Source organism: Mobula hypostoma, chromosome 17 (assembly GCF_963921235.1).
Source record: "Mobula hypostoma chromosome 17, sMobHyp1.1, whole genome shotgun sequence".
Lineage (NCBI taxonomy): Eukaryota > Metazoa > Chordata > Chondrichthyes > Myliobatiformes > Myliobatidae > Mobula > Mobula hypostoma.
Genome location: NC_086113.1, coordinates 266,301 through 282,998, shown reverse-complemented (window position 1 = coordinate 282,998; position 16,698 = coordinate 266,301). Strand labels below are relative to the sequence as shown.

The 16,698-nt window shown below is 38.5% G+C and overlaps 1 protein-coding gene across 6 annotated transcripts in view; it reads left to right on the top strand.

Annotated features, from left to right (window-relative positions):
• hycc1 (hyccin PI4KA lipid kinase complex subunit 1) overlaps nucleotides 1–16,698 on the top strand; it is a 118,137-nt gene that overhangs the window by 37,699 nt on the left and 63,740 nt on the right. For all 6 annotated transcript variants that reach the window (XM_063069402.1, XM_063069400.1, XM_063069403.1 and 3 more), the window contains 2 exons: nucleotides 1,400–1,515; nucleotides 5,851–5,946. In XM_063069402.1, the coding sequence (XP_062925472.1) occupies nucleotides 1,400–1,515; nucleotides 5,851–5,946 (212 nt within the window). The remainder of the gene's footprint in view (nucleotides 1–1,399; nucleotides 1,516–5,850; nucleotides 5,947–16,698) is intronic.

The following is a 16,698-nucleotide window of genomic DNA, read 5'->3' as shown; positions in this document are numbered from 1 at the left end:
GACGAAGGGATCCGGCCTGAAACGTCGACTCATCGTTTCCACTGATGCTGCCCGACCTGCCGAGTTCCTCCAGCGTGCTGTGAGTGTGCTTTGATCCCAGCATCTGCAGATTATTTTGTGTTTAAGAGAAAAAGGACCCTGCTGGCAGTTATATACAGGCCTCCAAACAGTAGCTGGGATGTGGACTACAGATTACAATGGGAAATAGAAAAGGTATGTCAAAAGGGCAATGTTATGATAGTCATGGGATTTTAACATGCAGGTAGATTGGGAGAAATCAAGCTGGTAATGGATCTCAAGAGAGTGAATTTGTTGAATGCCTTCGAGATGGCTTTTTAGAGCAGTTTGTCGTTGAGCCTACTAGGGGATCAGTTGTACTGGACTGGGTGTTCGGTAAGGAACCAGAGGCAATTAGGGAGCTTAAGATAAAGGAACCCTTGGCAGACAGTAATCACAATATGATTGAGTTCAACTTGAAATTTGATAGGGAGAAAGTAAAGTCTGATGTAGCAATACTTCAGTGGAGTAAGAGAAATTACAGTGGTATGAGAAATTACAGTGGTATGAGAGAGGAGTTGGCCAAAGTAAATTGGAGGGAGATGCTGGCGGGTATGACAGCAGAGCAGAAGTGCCTTGAGTTTCTGGGAAAAATGGATGTATTCCAAAAACATAGAAATGCTCAAATGGCAAAGTTACTATTTACTGTGGCTGACAAGGGAAGCCAGAGCTAACATAAAAGCAACTACGGAAAATAGTAAAGAGTCAATGATTCGGGCTGTGACTCATCGTCAGGACTGGATAAAAAGATGAGAATTCCCAGTAAGAATGGGGCGGAGGGGAGGAGGAAGAAGTACTACACCCCTCCCCCGGTTTCACCTATCACCCACCGCCTTGTTCTTCTTTCTCTCCTCCCCCCCCCACCCCCACCTTCTTACTGTGACTTCTCATCTCCTTTTCTAGTCCTGATATAGGGTCGTGGCCCAAAATGATGACTGTTTACTCTTTTCCATAGATGCTGTCTGGCCTGCTGAGTTCCTCCAGCATTTTGTGCGTGTTGCTTTGATTTCTAGCATCTGCAAATTTTCTCGTGTTTGCACTTATTCAATATTTCTCTCATCTTAAACACCTTTGATCATGTAGCAGTACAGTTAATTGCCCTGTGCTATTCATTGACCCTTGTGAAGTCAATAATGTAATCTTTATAATCCTTTATGCTAATCACTAGTATTGAGATCTGAGATCCTCTTAGCAGCACTGAATTGTCTCCTCTTTTCCATGGTACTATATTGTGACAGTCTGCATTACATTAAGGACATTGCCATGCAAAACAATTATTTTTGAAAATCTACATTAGATTTTATAATTTGATATACTTTGTTAATTAACCTTGCTGCTTCAGCCTTCTAGTTTTGGTTCTATGGCACTTACAGAAGGCGCTTTATCTCGGCATGGCTTGACCAGAGTGGTACATACTGGACCTCATTGTCAAAGGGAAACATTTACAGCGCAAAACAGGTAGCCTATTAAACATTTATAAAACTAATTGTAAGAACTGAAATTAATACATTAATTTAAAATATTTAATTAAATATTGCTTCTGAACTTCAATTCAAATCTGACAAGTATTTACTCTTGAAAATCCAAGTTTTGAAGATGGGAAAACATGACTCAGATAAGCTAAATTAATGTGTAGCTATCCAGGAGTTTTTATTAGTTTCTGAGATCTGGATTGCTCAAAAATAAACATTAAATTCCTGTCCTGTTTGTTGAAAGTGCTGACAAAGTTGGCATATGTGGGGGGAGATTCCAGCATTGAAAGCCATCACTTTTGCAAGATCAATGTACTGTATATCCTCCAGCCTGATGGAATGTGACTTGGAGAAAAACTTGTAGGAAATGGTGTGTGCTGCCCTTGGGGTATAGAGTCTGGGAGGAATTGCCAAAGAAGTCTTGGTGAATTGATGCAACCAGGATATGGAAATGATGTAATATATGCTATAGATCAGGGATTCTGAACTTTTTTATGCTATGGACCAATACCATTTGGCAAAGGGTCTGCTATAGATAGTGGTTGAGATTTTAAACAAGTGGGCGACTAGGTTATGCAGACGTTGTGGGGGTTATGAGGTCAGCCAGTTGCCATGAGGTACTTGAGTTGTGTGGCTGCTATTTGAGTCAGTGTTTGCATGTTTTATTATCATTTTAAGTTTCTGGTCAGTGGTGACTCCAGGATGTTGATGGTAGGGGGTTTGGTGGTAAGAGAATGAATATCTAGGGAGGTATTTAAGCTCTCTTTGATGTCACATTCGTCAAGTACTCCTGATAGCAAAAGGAATTGACTGTCGGCACAACATTGTGGGCCGAAGGGCCTGTAATGTGCTGTAGATTTTTATGTTTCTGTGAATTACTTTAGTGTCAGCTTTCAACTGAGCTTTTTCAAGCTATAAGAAAGCCTGAATTTGTGTTTCTAGTGGAACCTAACCCTGGCATTGTTTGAACAATTATGAGTGAATAATTAGCATCGAATGACACAGCAGATGTCACCATCCATTAACTTGCTGAATATTGAGAATATCCTGAAGCATGGTAGTTAATCTGCGTTTTCATTGTTCTTCATTCTTAAAGGTAATGCAGCTTGGACAATTTCCCCATATTGTTACAGATTTCAGTATTGTATCTGGAAGAGCTTGACTACGTATATAATTTATTCCGGAACACAAAACTGTGCACTATAGCTGACAAGTTAATGGTTTTGCGCTGTATCTTATGCACTTGGCTAAAGCCTGACTTTTGTGATATTGGAGTCCTAGGGCGGAGGCTGAAATGGATTATCCAGTTGACATCTTCATCTGGAAGTGACTTCCAGCCTAACAATTTCATTACTGAGAATGGAGATGTTCATGGCTGTTTTTTTCCCATCGGCTATTGTTCACAACCATTCACAACTGGTTGTGGCAACACCAAACAACTTTAATCCATTTCTTATGGGATTATTTAACTCTATTATTGACCATATAATCCTGTGTTGAACTTTGAGGTTGGAATCTCATTTTTAGAGATGCCTAATGCTGCTACTTGTATGTTATTGTGCATTTTAAAACAGATTTGGTCCTCAACTTACACAATGAGGAATTTGCTGATTCAAAAGGTTATAGATTGTGGTAGAATACATTTACGTAGTTCCAGCTGCCCAAAATGCTTCATTGATGCCCAGTTATTAACAAATAAATTGTTAATAAATCTTATTTGAAGTGGTAGTGTGTCACGTGTCGCCTTAGAGGAATGGGTGGTGGTGGTGTTAGTGTACAGAGTGAATTTTGTTTCTAAATTTTGTTGTTAATCCATGTGTGGAGCCAAAACAGATGGGGGAGATCTTAAATAATTTTTTAAAAATTCTGTATTTACTCTGGAGACAGACGCAAAGTCTATAGAAATGAGGCAAAGCAGCACCAACTTCATGGACCCTATACAGATTACAGAAGTTTGCAGTCCTGAGGCATGTTAGGGTGGATAAATCCCCAGGGTCTGAAAAGATTTTCCCTCAGACCCTGCAGGAGGCAAGTGCAGAAATTGCTGGGGCCCTAGCAGAGATATTTATATCATCCTTAGCGACAGGAGAGATATCAGAGGATTGGAGTTTAGCCTATGTTGTTTCACTGTTTAAGAAAGGCTCGAAACATAAACCAGGATATTATAGGACGGTGAGTCTGACATCAGTTGTGGGAAAGTTATTGGAGGGTTTTCTAATGGACCAGATATATATATCTGATTAAAGATAGTTAGCAAGGCTTCATATGTGGTAGATCATGTCTAACTAATCTTAGAGAGTTTTTGAGGAAGTTACCAGGAAAGTGATGAAGTCAAGGCAGTGGATGTTGTCTACCTGAAGTTTAGCAAAACATTTGACAAGGTTCTACATGGGAGGTTGTGGGAGGTTGGTCGAGAAGGCTCAGTCGCTTGGCATTCAAGATGAGGTAGTTAACTGGAATAGACGTTGGCTTTGTGGGAGAAGCCAGAGAGAGGAAGTAGATGGTTGCCTCTCTGACTGGAGGCCTGTGACTAGTGGAGTGTTGCGGTGATCGGTGCTGGGTCTTTTGTTGTTTGTCATCTATATCAATGATCTGGATGATAGTGTGGTTATCTGGATCAGCAAATTTGCAGATGACACAAGATTGGGGGATAGTGGACAGTGAGGAAGGCTATCGTGGCTGGTAGAGGGATCGGGATCAGCTGAAAAAATGGCAGATGGAATTTAATGTAGACAAGTGCGAGTTGTTGCACTTCGGTAGGACCAATCAGGGTAGGTTTTACACAGTGAATGACTGGGAACTGAGGAGTGCTCTGGAACAAAGGGATCTGGGAATATCTGTCCATAATTCGTTGAAAGTGGCATCATAGGTGGAGAGAGTCGTAAACAAAGCTTTTGGCACAATGGCCTTCATAAATCAAAGTATTGAGTACAGGAGATGGGATGTTTTGTGGAAGTTGTATGAAATGTGTGAGGCCTGATTTGGAGTATTGTGTACAGCTTTGGTCATTACCTGCAGGAAATATGTAAATAAGATTAAAAGATTGTGGAGAAAATTTACAAGAATGTTGCTGGGTCTGGAGGACCTGAGTTATAAGGAAAGATTGAATGTGCTAGGACTTTATTCCCTGGAACGTAGAAGATTGAGAGGAAATTTTAAGAGGTATACAAAATTGAGGGGTATAGATATGGTAAATGCAAGCAGGCTTTTTCCTCTGAGATTGGGTGGGACTACAACCAAAGGTCATAGGTTAGGGGTGAAAGGTGAGAGAGTTTAAGGGGCTCATTAGGGGAAACTTCTTCACTCAGGGTCATGAGAGTATGGAATGAACAACCAGCACAGGTGGTGCATTGATCTCTAGAATCTCAGATGTGTCAGTGGTATTGAAGTGGGCATTTTTGATGATGGACCCACCCAAAATAAGTTCTGTACCCTTGCTACCCTCAGTGATGCTTCCAAATGTTCAACACTATGTTTTCTATGTTTCTATAGGGCTATGGGTAAGCCTGGTAATTTCTAAGGTAGGGACATGTTCAGCACAACTTTGTGGGCTGAAGGCCCTGTAATGTGCTGTAGGTTTTCTATGTTTCTACTAAGGGTACTAATTTGTCAGCAAGATAATTAGTCAGGGGATTTAATTCCCATCTGCTGCAGTAGAATTTGAACTTGTAATTTCAGGTTATTTATTCAGGCTTCTGTGTCATTTGTCCTTTATCAAAAACAACTAATGTTACCATTCCCATTTATGAATAAACCTGTTAGCAAGTTAAATCAACTAATTGCTGTCTACAGTCTTTTTCTGATCATAAAAATAAGGAAGATTTAAAGTATTATTTGAAATTAAAATCTGTGGAATAATGCCATATTTAATGTTTGGCTAAATTGCTCATAGATGAACCATATTAATGAGACCTGGTATCACACGTAGAGAATTGAAAGTGTCTGACTGAGGTCAGTGTCAAAATGGTCTAGATTTTATTCCAGTTTATCACTGTCTGAAAATAACAGTTGGAAACTATTATTTTGGTTGTGCAGGAACTAAATCAATACATGAAATGGTGGTTGGGTTTGGTTTTCATAGCACTGTTTGGTCCCAGTTATGTTAATAAAAGGCGATGAAAGGTAATAGTTTATAGAGATGATATCTCAATTATAATCAGTTAAAATCAATCATGATGGCTTCATTGTTCATAATATTTGGTGGAATGCTACAGGTTAAATTGTTTAGTTAATTTCTACAAATTTCAAACCCTATACATTATCGAACAATGTTTAATCTTATGCTTTAAGATGCTGTTAACTGTGTTTCTCTGCTGTTTAGGTTTGAAGTATTGACGTACCTGTTGCTCTGTTACAATGCAGCTTTAATCTACATGCCTTCTCCTTCTCTACAGTCTCTGTGCCATATGTGTTCTAGGTGAGAATCTTTTTCTTTAGTTGCACTTCAGGATTAAGGATTATGTATTTCCACTCCAATTCTTGGGTTGTAAGATGCTGATGAAGCCAGTGTGGGACTCGTGTACTCTGGGTGGAGCAGAAGATGCTTGATGGGGAAGCTAGATGCTTCTTATTTTTATACACATCATCAGGCTTCTGAAATGTGTTATTTTGGGTTCCCTCACTGCAAGTGCTTATCAGGAAGTCAGAAGATTTTCAAAGCAAATTTGAGAATATATAGCACTGTAGAAAGGAGATTCTTTGAGAAGCTTGATAATTTTTTTTAATGACATTTATTTCAAGGTACAGTGAAAAAGTTTGTTTACCATGCATTCACATAGATTATTTCATTACATTAGTGCATTGAACTTTAGAACATCAGTGATGCAGTCTATTCCTGAAGCCTTGTTTTTGGGTGGCATGTGCCTTTTTCAACTTGGTTTATGATGACCGTGGGATGGAGCTGAGGGCAGTTGTTAGACAACAGATTCATGAACTGAAGAACCCTTTAAAACTCTCCTATGTTCTTGGCTGCCAGTTTGTTGGGCTCATTTTGTCATTGTGTTTTTAGTAATTGAATTGCCAGTGTGCTATTTTGCACTGAATGGAGCAGGACTTAATTTTGTTGTCCTGCGTAATGGCAATAAAACTCTAACAGCTCTAATAACTTTTACACCAACTTTGACTGGAATATGAAATTTGTACATCCTGACATAAAGAGGATAGTACAAAAAACATTTGTCTTCAGAACCAGCACTGTCACTCTCCTATTTTTCTGAAGAGCAGCAGTAGGTTCAGACAGTATTTTTCCTGACAAGTATACTTTGATCTCTATCGACACTCTTGACTGTTTTACATTCAAATTCATTATTTTAATTATTCTTAATTTGGGCGCCACAGTAGCATTGCAGTTAGCACAACGCTGTTACAGCTCGGGTTGGGGCATAGGAGTTTGAAGTTCAATCCTGGCATCTCTGTATGTCTTCCCCATGGAATGCATAGGTTTTATAATTGTGATCTGGTTTCCTTCCACGGTCCAAAGTCATACCAGGTAGGTTAACTGGTCATTGTAAATTGTCTTGTGGTTAAGTTGGAGTTAAATCGGGGTTGCTGGCTGGTGCAGTTTGAAGGGCTGGAAGGGCTTATCTGTGCTTTATTTTTAAATAAAGTAAATAAATTAGCTACCATTGCTGCTTTGAAAGAGATGCATGCATTCCCTGATCAGCACTGAGATCACCTTTCTATTAACAATTGGCACCAATCTGTAGGCCTGTGATTAGGTACTTTTAGGTACTTACTCAGGTGCTTAAATTGAAATAGATTACTGCCTGCACTACCTAAAAGTGAGTAAATTCAAGAAATTTTGTCAATTTCAGGGTTTTTTTTAAATGAGTGGAAACACAGTAGGAAACTGGTCTGTTGAATCAGTGCCAGTTTCCATCAATCCCATTCCCTCTATTTTCTCTGTAGCCCTGCAATGTGGAATTAGTCGTATAGCATTGAAACAGGTCCTTTTGTGCTCCGTGTCCATGCCAAGTACCCCTTTACACTAACCACACTTACCAGCACCAGTCTGTGCTCTTCTATGCCATGGTGATTTCGATACAAGTGTTCATTTCGATACAATTTTGTTGTTGTTGAGTACCTGCCTTCATTATCTTCTTAGGGAAGGTGTTCCAGATTGCAGCTGCACTCTGGCTGAGAAATTTCTTCCTCAGATTCCCTCAGCCTCCTGCTCCTTCACCTAAAATCTATGCCTTTGGGTTTTGGGCATCTTGTAGAGAAGAGTTCTGTGCCCTCATAATTTTGTAAATGTCTGTCGGGATCTCCCCCCCCCCCCCGCCACGCACCACCCCTTGGCCTCCTCCGCTCCAAAGAAAATAAAACAATCTCACCACATAATGGAAATGTTCTGGAATGTCCTGATAAGTCTTTACTTCACCCCAGGCGGCAACCTGGACTACACGCAATGTTCCAGCTCTGGCCTAACTAAAGATTTAAGTTGCACTATGACCTCCCTGCAGTTATATTCTTTGCCCCAGCTAATGAAGGTCAGCATCCTATATATGCCTCTTCACCACCTAATATTCCCTCTCACATGACTATCATGTTCCCATTGATTCCAATGTCAATTACATCTATCACTGTAGCTGCTTAAACTACCAGCATGTTTTTAGGATGAAGGAGAAAGCCAGAGCACTCAAGGGAAAAGTAGTTCCTCCACACCTGGAATTTAGTGTCGAGGATGATTGGAGCCTTGATTCAGCATTCTTCTACCAATAAGCTTAGATCCATGTCCTCTGCTTAAGACCCTCAGTTAGTGAAATAGACTTTTTCTCTTTCGGAAAAGTGAAATATGCCACATACTGCAGATATAAATAAATATAATATACGGGAAGTAGTCACCATCAGGTCAGGAACATTGTAGAGAGAGCCGTTCACTGGGAGTTACAAAACAAATTAAGATGAGAATGCAAGAGGACAAAAAAAGATTACTGTCAGAATAGAAGGCAGGGTGTTCTGCACAAGGACTCCAAAGGCCTTTTGCATCTGAGAATTTTGTATTTTCTCCCCATTACAGAATAGTCTGCATATTTATTTTTTCTACCAGAGTGCATGACCATGCATTTTCCAACATTGTATTTCATTTGCCACTTCCTTGCCCATTCTCCTAATCTGTCTAAGTCCTTCTGCAGCCTTTTTGCTTCCTTAACACTACCTGCACCTCCACCAATCTTTGCTGCAAACTTGGCAACAAAGCCATCTATTCCATCATTAAATCATTGATATACAGCATAAAAAGAAGCGGTCCCAAAACTGACCCCTGTGGGACTCCACTAGTCACTGGCAGCCAACCAGAAAAGGATCCTTTTATTCCCACTTGCTGCCAATGCTCCAACCATGCCAGTAACTTTCCTGTAATACCATGGGCTCTTAACTTGGTAAGCAGCCTCTTGTGTGGCACCTTGTCAAAGGCCTTCTGAAAATTCAAATATTACAACATCCACTGCATCCCCTTTATTTATCCAACTTGGAACCTCCTCAAAGAATTCCAACAGGTTCATCAGGTGAGATTTACCCAAAGAAAACCATGCTAACTTTGTCCTATCTTGTCCTGTGTCATCAAGTACTCCATAAACCTCATCCTTTGCGATCCTTAAGGATTCAACATCTTCCAACCCTATGTCACATTTTTCTACTGATTTGATGCCATTATTTACCAGCAGAGCCACGCCACCCCCTCTACCTATCTTCCTATTCCTCCAATACAATGTGTAACTTCTGACATTCAGCTCCCAACTACAACCATCCACAATCAGTCACAATTTGGTGATGGTCACATCATACCTGACAATCTGTAAAAGTGCAGTAAGATCATCCACCTTATTTCTTATGCTCTGTGCATTGAGATATAACACTTTGAGTACTGTATTTGCTACTCTTTTTGATCCTGCAACCCTAATGCACTGTTATTCACCCTGCTGGCTGCAATTTTGTCCTATCATCTGCCGGCCTTTCCTAACGGATTGACTGCATACTATCTTTGCTCTTTTACCATCCATCCTATCCTGAGTCCCTTCACTCCAGTTCCCATCCCACTGCCAAATTAGTTTAAACTCTCCCCAGCAGCACGAACAAACCTGCCCATGAGAATAACTGTGTATCAAAATGTCAGGCAGGAAGGCATAGTCAGTGATATGGCTCTGTGGGTAAGAGATGGAATTACATCTTTAGAAAGGGGTGACATAGGTCAGCGGTCCCCAACCACCGGGCCACGGACTGGTACCGGGCTGCAAAGCATGTGCTACTGGGCCGCGAGGAAACGATATGAGTCAGCTGCACCTTTTCTCATTCCCTGTCACGCACTGTTGAACTTGAACACAGGGTTGCCAACTGTCCCGTATTTGCCGGGACATCCTGTATATTGGGCTAAATTGGTTTGTCCCATACAGGACCGCCCTTGTCCCATATTTCCCCTGCTAAGGTAGAGCGTTCCTATGAAACCTTTCGTGCCGAAATGGTGTAAAGCGAAGAAGCAATTACCATTAATTTATATGGGAAAAATTTTTAAGCCTTTCCAGACCCAAAAAAATAACCTACCAAAATCATACCAAATAACACACAAAACCTAAGGTAACAGTAACATATTGTAAAAGCAGGAATGATATGATAAATACACAGCCCATATAAAGTAGAAATAATGTATATACAGTGTACTCGGGAAGATTAAGCCAAAACCGATTTGTGGAAAAAGAAAATCGGCACGTACACACATGTGCACATCACGCATGTGCACGTCACGCATGTGCACACAAGTGCCCGCACAAGGCTTCATGGTCATGGTAGTCTTTCTCGGGGTAAACACAAGTGTCCCGTATTTGACTGCTACTTTTGTCCCTTATTTGGGAGTGAGAAAGTTGGCAACACTAACTGTGAAAGACATGTTGAGGTGAGTTTAACCCTACTTGAACAACCCCCCCCCCGGGTGGCCGGTCCGCAAGAATATTGTCAATATTAAACCGGTCTGCAGTGCAAAATAAGGTTGGGGACCCCTGACATAGGGTCAGAGAATGTTGAATCTTTGTGGGTGGAGTTAAGAAACTGCAAGGGTGTAAAAACCATTATGGGAATTATATATAGGCCTCCAAAGTAGCCAAGATGTGGGGTTGAGAATGCAAAGGGAGCTGGAAAGGGCATGCAATAAAGGTAATGTCACAATTATAATGGGGAACTTCAATATACAAGGGAATTGGGGAAAATCAGGTTGGTGTTAGATCGCAAGAGAGTGTATTTATTCAATGCCTATGAGATAGCTTTTTAGAGCAGCTTGTACTCGAGCCTACTCGGGGAAAGGCTATCTTAGATTGGGTGTTGTGTAATAACCCAGATCTTATTAAGGAGCTTAACGTTAAGAAATCCTTAGGAGGCAGTGATCATAATATGATTGAATTCGTACTGTAATTTGAGAGGGAGAAACATAAGTCACAGGTATCAGTATTGTAGTGGAATAAAGGGAATTACAGAGGCATGTGAGAGGAGCTTGCCCAGGTAGGTTGGAGAGGGATACTGGTAGGTGTGAAGGCAGAGCAGAGGTGGCTGAAGTTTCTGGGAATAGTTCACAAGGTGCAAAATAGATATGTCCCACAGAAGACACATCAAAGTTGCTGGTGAGCGCAGCAGGCCAGGCAGCACCTGACGAAGGGTCTTGGCCCGAAACGTCGACTGTACCTCTTCCTAGAGATGCTGCCTGGCCTGCTGCATTCACCAGCAACTTTGATGTGTGTTGCTTGAATTTCCAGCATCTGCAGAATTCCTCGTGTCCCGCAGAATAAGTTGTTTTCAAATGGCAAGGCTAGGCAACCGTGACTGACAAGGCATAAAAGCCAAGGAAAGGGCATATAATGTAGCAAAAGTGAGTGGGAAGTTGGATGGAACATAGAATAGCGCAGCTCAGTACAGGCCCTTCGGCCCACATTGTGCCGACCCTCAAACCCTGCCTCCCATACAACCCCCTACCTTAAATTCCTCCATATACCTGTCAACTAGTTTCTTAAATTTCTTTCTTTTTAAATCTTTTTATTAAATAAGTATACAAAAAGGTAAGCCATATAGACACTAATACATTGTTAGAATATAATAAAATTACAGAAGATATTAATACAAAAAAATACTACAAACAATGTAATTTAAACATAACATACCAAGGTAACATAATAGTATACTAATTTTATATATATATCAATAGAGAAAAAGAAAAAAAACCCCCAAAAAAAACCCACCGTGCAACTAACTAAAAGCAAAGCAAAGCAATGGGCTAACTTGAAACCAAACAGAGTTAAACTTAAAATCACGTCCTCAATCCCGACCTCCATTAAAAACAGTAAAAAAACAAGAAGGGTATATATTACAGTAAATGAAAATATTGAATAAAAGATCACCAAGTCTGTTCAAATTTAAATGAGGAGTCATAAAGATTGCTTCTAATTTTCTCCAGATTCAAGCATAATATCGTCTGAGAAAACCAAAAAAGAGGTAGTTGGAGCATTAAGCTCTTTCCAATGTTGTAAGATACATCTTTTCGCCATTAAAGTAAGAAATGCAATCATTCTACGGGCTGAAGGGGAGAGATTACTGGAAATTTTAGGTAGTCCAAAGATAGCAGTAATAGGGTGAGGAGAGATATCTATATTCAATACCTTGGAGATAATATTAAAAATGTCTCTCCAAAAAGTTTCCAAAGTAGGGCAAGACCAAAACATATGAGTTAAAGAGGCTATCTGCCCCGGACATCTATCACAAAAAGGATTAATATGAGAATAAAAGCGCGCTAACTTATCTTTGGACATATGTGCTCTATGAACAAATTTAAATTGAATTAGGGAATGTTTAGCACAGATAGAGGAAGTATTGACTAATTGTAAAATCTGCCCCCAGTCATCCACAGAAATGGTAAACCCCAATTCCTGTTCCCAATCTACCCTAATCTTATCAAATGGAGCTTTCCTAAGTTTCATAATAATATTATAAATCATAGCCGATGCACCTTTCTGACATGGATTAAGGTTGATTATAGTATCTAAAATGTATGTAGGAGGAAGCATTGGAAAGGAAGAAAGTATAGTACTTAGAAAATTTCTAACTTGTAGATATCTAAAAAAATGTATTCTTGATAAGTTATATTTATTAGATAATTGTTCAAAAGACATAAGGGAACCATCTAAAAATAAATCCAAAAACCGTGAAATACCGTTAGTCTTCCAAGTTTGAAAAGCACGATCCGTAAAAGAGGGAGGAAAAAATATGTTACCTAAAATAGGAATCGCTAACCCAAATTGATTAAGATCAAAAAATTTTCTGAATTGAAACCAAATACGCAAGGTATATTTAACTATCGGGTTAGACACCTGTTTAAGGCGTTTCCAATCAAAAGGAAGAGAGGAACCTAAAATAGAGCCAAGTGTAAAACCCTGAACAGATTGTAATTCCAATACTACCCATTTAGGAATGGATAGTATATCCTGGTCCAGTAACCAGAATTTCATATGCGAATATTAATTGCCCAATAATAAAATCTAAAGTTAGGTAATGCTAAGCCTCCATCTCTCTTAGCTTTCTGTAAATGTATTTTACCCAGTCTCGGGTTTTTATTCTGCCAAATAAATGAAGAAATTTTAGAGTCAACTTTGTCAAAAAAAGATTTTGGAACAAAGATTGGTAATGCCTGAAATATATATAAAAATTTTGGCAAAAAAAACATCTTAACTGCATTAATACGACCAATCAAAGTTAAATATAAAGGAAACCATTTAGATGAAAGTTGAGTAATATGGTCTATTAATGGTAAAAAGTTAGTCTTAAATAAATCTTTGTATTTACAAGTAATTTTAATCCCAAGATATGAAAAATAATTATTAATCAATTTAAATGGAAATTTATAATATAAGGGAAGTTGTTTATTAATCGGAAAGAGTTCACTCTTACTAAGATTTAATTTATAACCTGAAAAAAGACCAAATTGTGCTAATAACTCTAAAACAGCCGGGATGGATTTTTGAGGATTAGAAATATATAAAAGTAAATCATCAGCATAGAGTGATAATTTATGGGATTTTAAGCCCTGAGTTATCCCAGTAATATTTGGAGATTCTCGAATGGCAATTGCAAGAGGTTCTAATGCAATATCAAATAATAAGGGACTAAGAGGACAGCCTTGTCGAGTACCTCGAAAAAGAGGGAAAAAAGGTGAACTTAAAGAGTTAGTACGGACCGAGGCCGCAGGAGAATAATACAAGAGTTTAATCCAGGATATAAATTTCGAGCTGAAATTAAACCTTTCAAGCACCTTAAATAAATAAGGCCATTCTACTCTATCAAAAGCTTTCTCGGCATCTAAAGAGATAACACACTCAGGAACATTTTGTGAGGGAGTATAAACGATATTTAACAGTGTACGAATATTATAAAAAGAGTAACGACCTTTAATAAAACCCGTTTGGTCTTCCGAAATAATAGAGGGAAGTACTTTTTCTAATCTATTTGCTAATAACTTAGAAAAAACTTTAGAATCAACATTTAATAAAGATATTGGTCTATAAGATGCACATTGAGCAGGATCTTTATCCTTCTTTAATATTAAAGAGATTGACACTCTATTAAAAGATGGAAGTTTACCAAGTTTCAATGAAGCCTCAAAAACCCTACAGAGCCAAGGGATTAATGAAGGAGCAAAACATTTATAAAATTCTACGGTAAACCCATCAGGGCCAGGAGCTTTCCCCAAATTCATAGAGAAAATAACACTCTTAATCTCATCCATGGTAATAGGAGTATCTAACATAGAAGCCATATCCTGTGAAATCTCAGGGAAGTCTAAATTATCTAAAAAAATCATTCATATATTTAGAATCTCGAGGAGACTCTGATTGATATAAGGAAGAGTAAAAATCACAGAAGGTTTGATTAATCCCCACATGATCAAGTATTAGTCGATCATTTTGGTTATAAATCTGATTAATTTGAGATTTAGCATAATTAGACTTCAATTGATTGGCCAACAGTTTGCCAATTTTGTCACTGTGTACATAAAATTCACTTCTTGTTTTCTTTAATTGGTTTACAATCGAGGACGAGAGTAATAAACTGTGTTCCATTTGAAGTTCAGTTCTTTGTTTATATAACTCCTCAGAAGGAGCTATAACATATTTCTTATCAATTTCCTTAATCTTGTCCACAATTACCAACTCCTCCTGCTTCTGCTTCTTCCTCAAAGCAGCAGAATATGAGATAATCTGACCACGAATATAAGCTTTAAAAGTATCCCAAAGAGTGTTAACAGAAATAACCTCTGTATGGTTAATTGTAAAAAAAAAGATCAATCTGTTCATTCATAAAGTTAACAAAGTCCAAGTCCTGAAGCAACAGCGAATTAAAACGCCATTGTCTATTATTTTGTATATTGGCCAGAATTTTAATAGAAAGCTTAAGTGGAGCATGATCCGAAATGGTTATAGAATCATAATCACATTTAATCACTGAGGGAATAAGACGAGAATCAATAAAGAAATAATCAATTCTTGAATAGGAATGATGAACATGTGAAAAAAAAGAAAAATCTTTTTCCTGAGGATGCAAAAAGCGCCAAATGTCCGTCGACCCAGAATCAGAAAGAAATGAATTAATCAAAGTTGCAGATTTATTAGGTAAGGTCCGTAAAGGAGCCGAACGGTCCAAAGCTGGAGACAAACAGGTATTAAGATCTCCGCCCCAGATCAATGAAAACTCATTCAAATTCGGAAACTGATTAAATAATGATTTATAAAATTCCGGACAATCCATATTAGGAGCATAAACATTAACCAAAACTACTTTTTTATTAAATAGTAAGCCACTAACCAATAGAAATCTACCATTCGGATCAGAAATAATATCATGTTGTATAAAAGTAACTGAGGAGTCTATAAAAATAGAGATGCCTCGAATCTTAGCATTGGAGTTCGAATGAAACTGTTGTCCCTTCCAGAATTTAAAAAAACGTAGTCTGTCCCCCCTCCGCACATGGGTCTCTTGTAAGAATAAAATTTGTGCTTTAAGTCTCCGGAACACTTTAAAAACTTTTTTCCTTTTAATAGGATGATTAAGACCATTAGTATTCCAGGAGACAAAATTAATAATAGACTCCATAAACCCTAAAGTCAACCCACAACAAGGAGGATTGACGATAGGCTCGACCCACGAACCCGGAGAGGGAACAGAACATACAAGAGATACTGGGAAGAAGAACGCAACCAATACTTCAATAATGTATATAGCCCAAGAAGAAAGAAACTAAAACGTGAAGCCCCTCCCACCACCCCCCACCCCATGACCCCAAAGCTAAATCTAATGCAGACCAGCCCGAAAGAAGCAAGCATTAAAACTACCCCCATGATTTCCGGTATACACTCCCTAAAAAAAAAGTGTAAATATAAAAAAGATCAGCTGATTATAAAACAGTAAAAGAATAAAAAAAAGATAACTCAATTAAAATAAACACATAACAGAATAAAAGCCAGAAAATATATAAAAAAAACCGCAATAAACCCCAGACCCATGAATAAACAGAACAAAAAAAATAAGATTATTAACATAAACTAGTTATAAAAACCTACAAAACAAAATAGATTTTAAAAAAAACTACAAAATTTAAGGCCACAAGGGAAATACGTAAAATGACAATAAGGAAGTAACCACCCAGAATCCCCTGGGAAAAAGAAAGAAATGACGCCATTAAAAAGAAAGTTTAGCAACCATATTAAGTAATCAAAAATAAACTTTTCTGCCCAAATAGGGCAAAAAAAAAATTAAGACCGACAAATTCACAGCCTCCGATCAGCGGAGATAGTTAAAAAATTACAATTAAGATGTTGAAGGTGAAAATTGATCCAGATAACTCTGGGCATCCGATGGAGAGTCAAAAAAATGGAGGGCTCCATCCAATGTACGAATCCTTAGACGTGCTAAAGAAGCGCTGGTCTTAAATCCATCTTGTAGAGTTCCGACATCACAGATCTGTAACGAACCCGTTGATCCCGGATTGGTTTACTGAAATCTTCCACGAATCAGAACTTAAGATCCAAAAAAATCAATGAAACCCTTAGATCGAACGAATCGAAACAGTTTCTCCTTGTCTTGAAAGTAATGAAACCGTAAAATAACATGTCGAGGTTTATCTGACCTAAGCAAATATGATGGA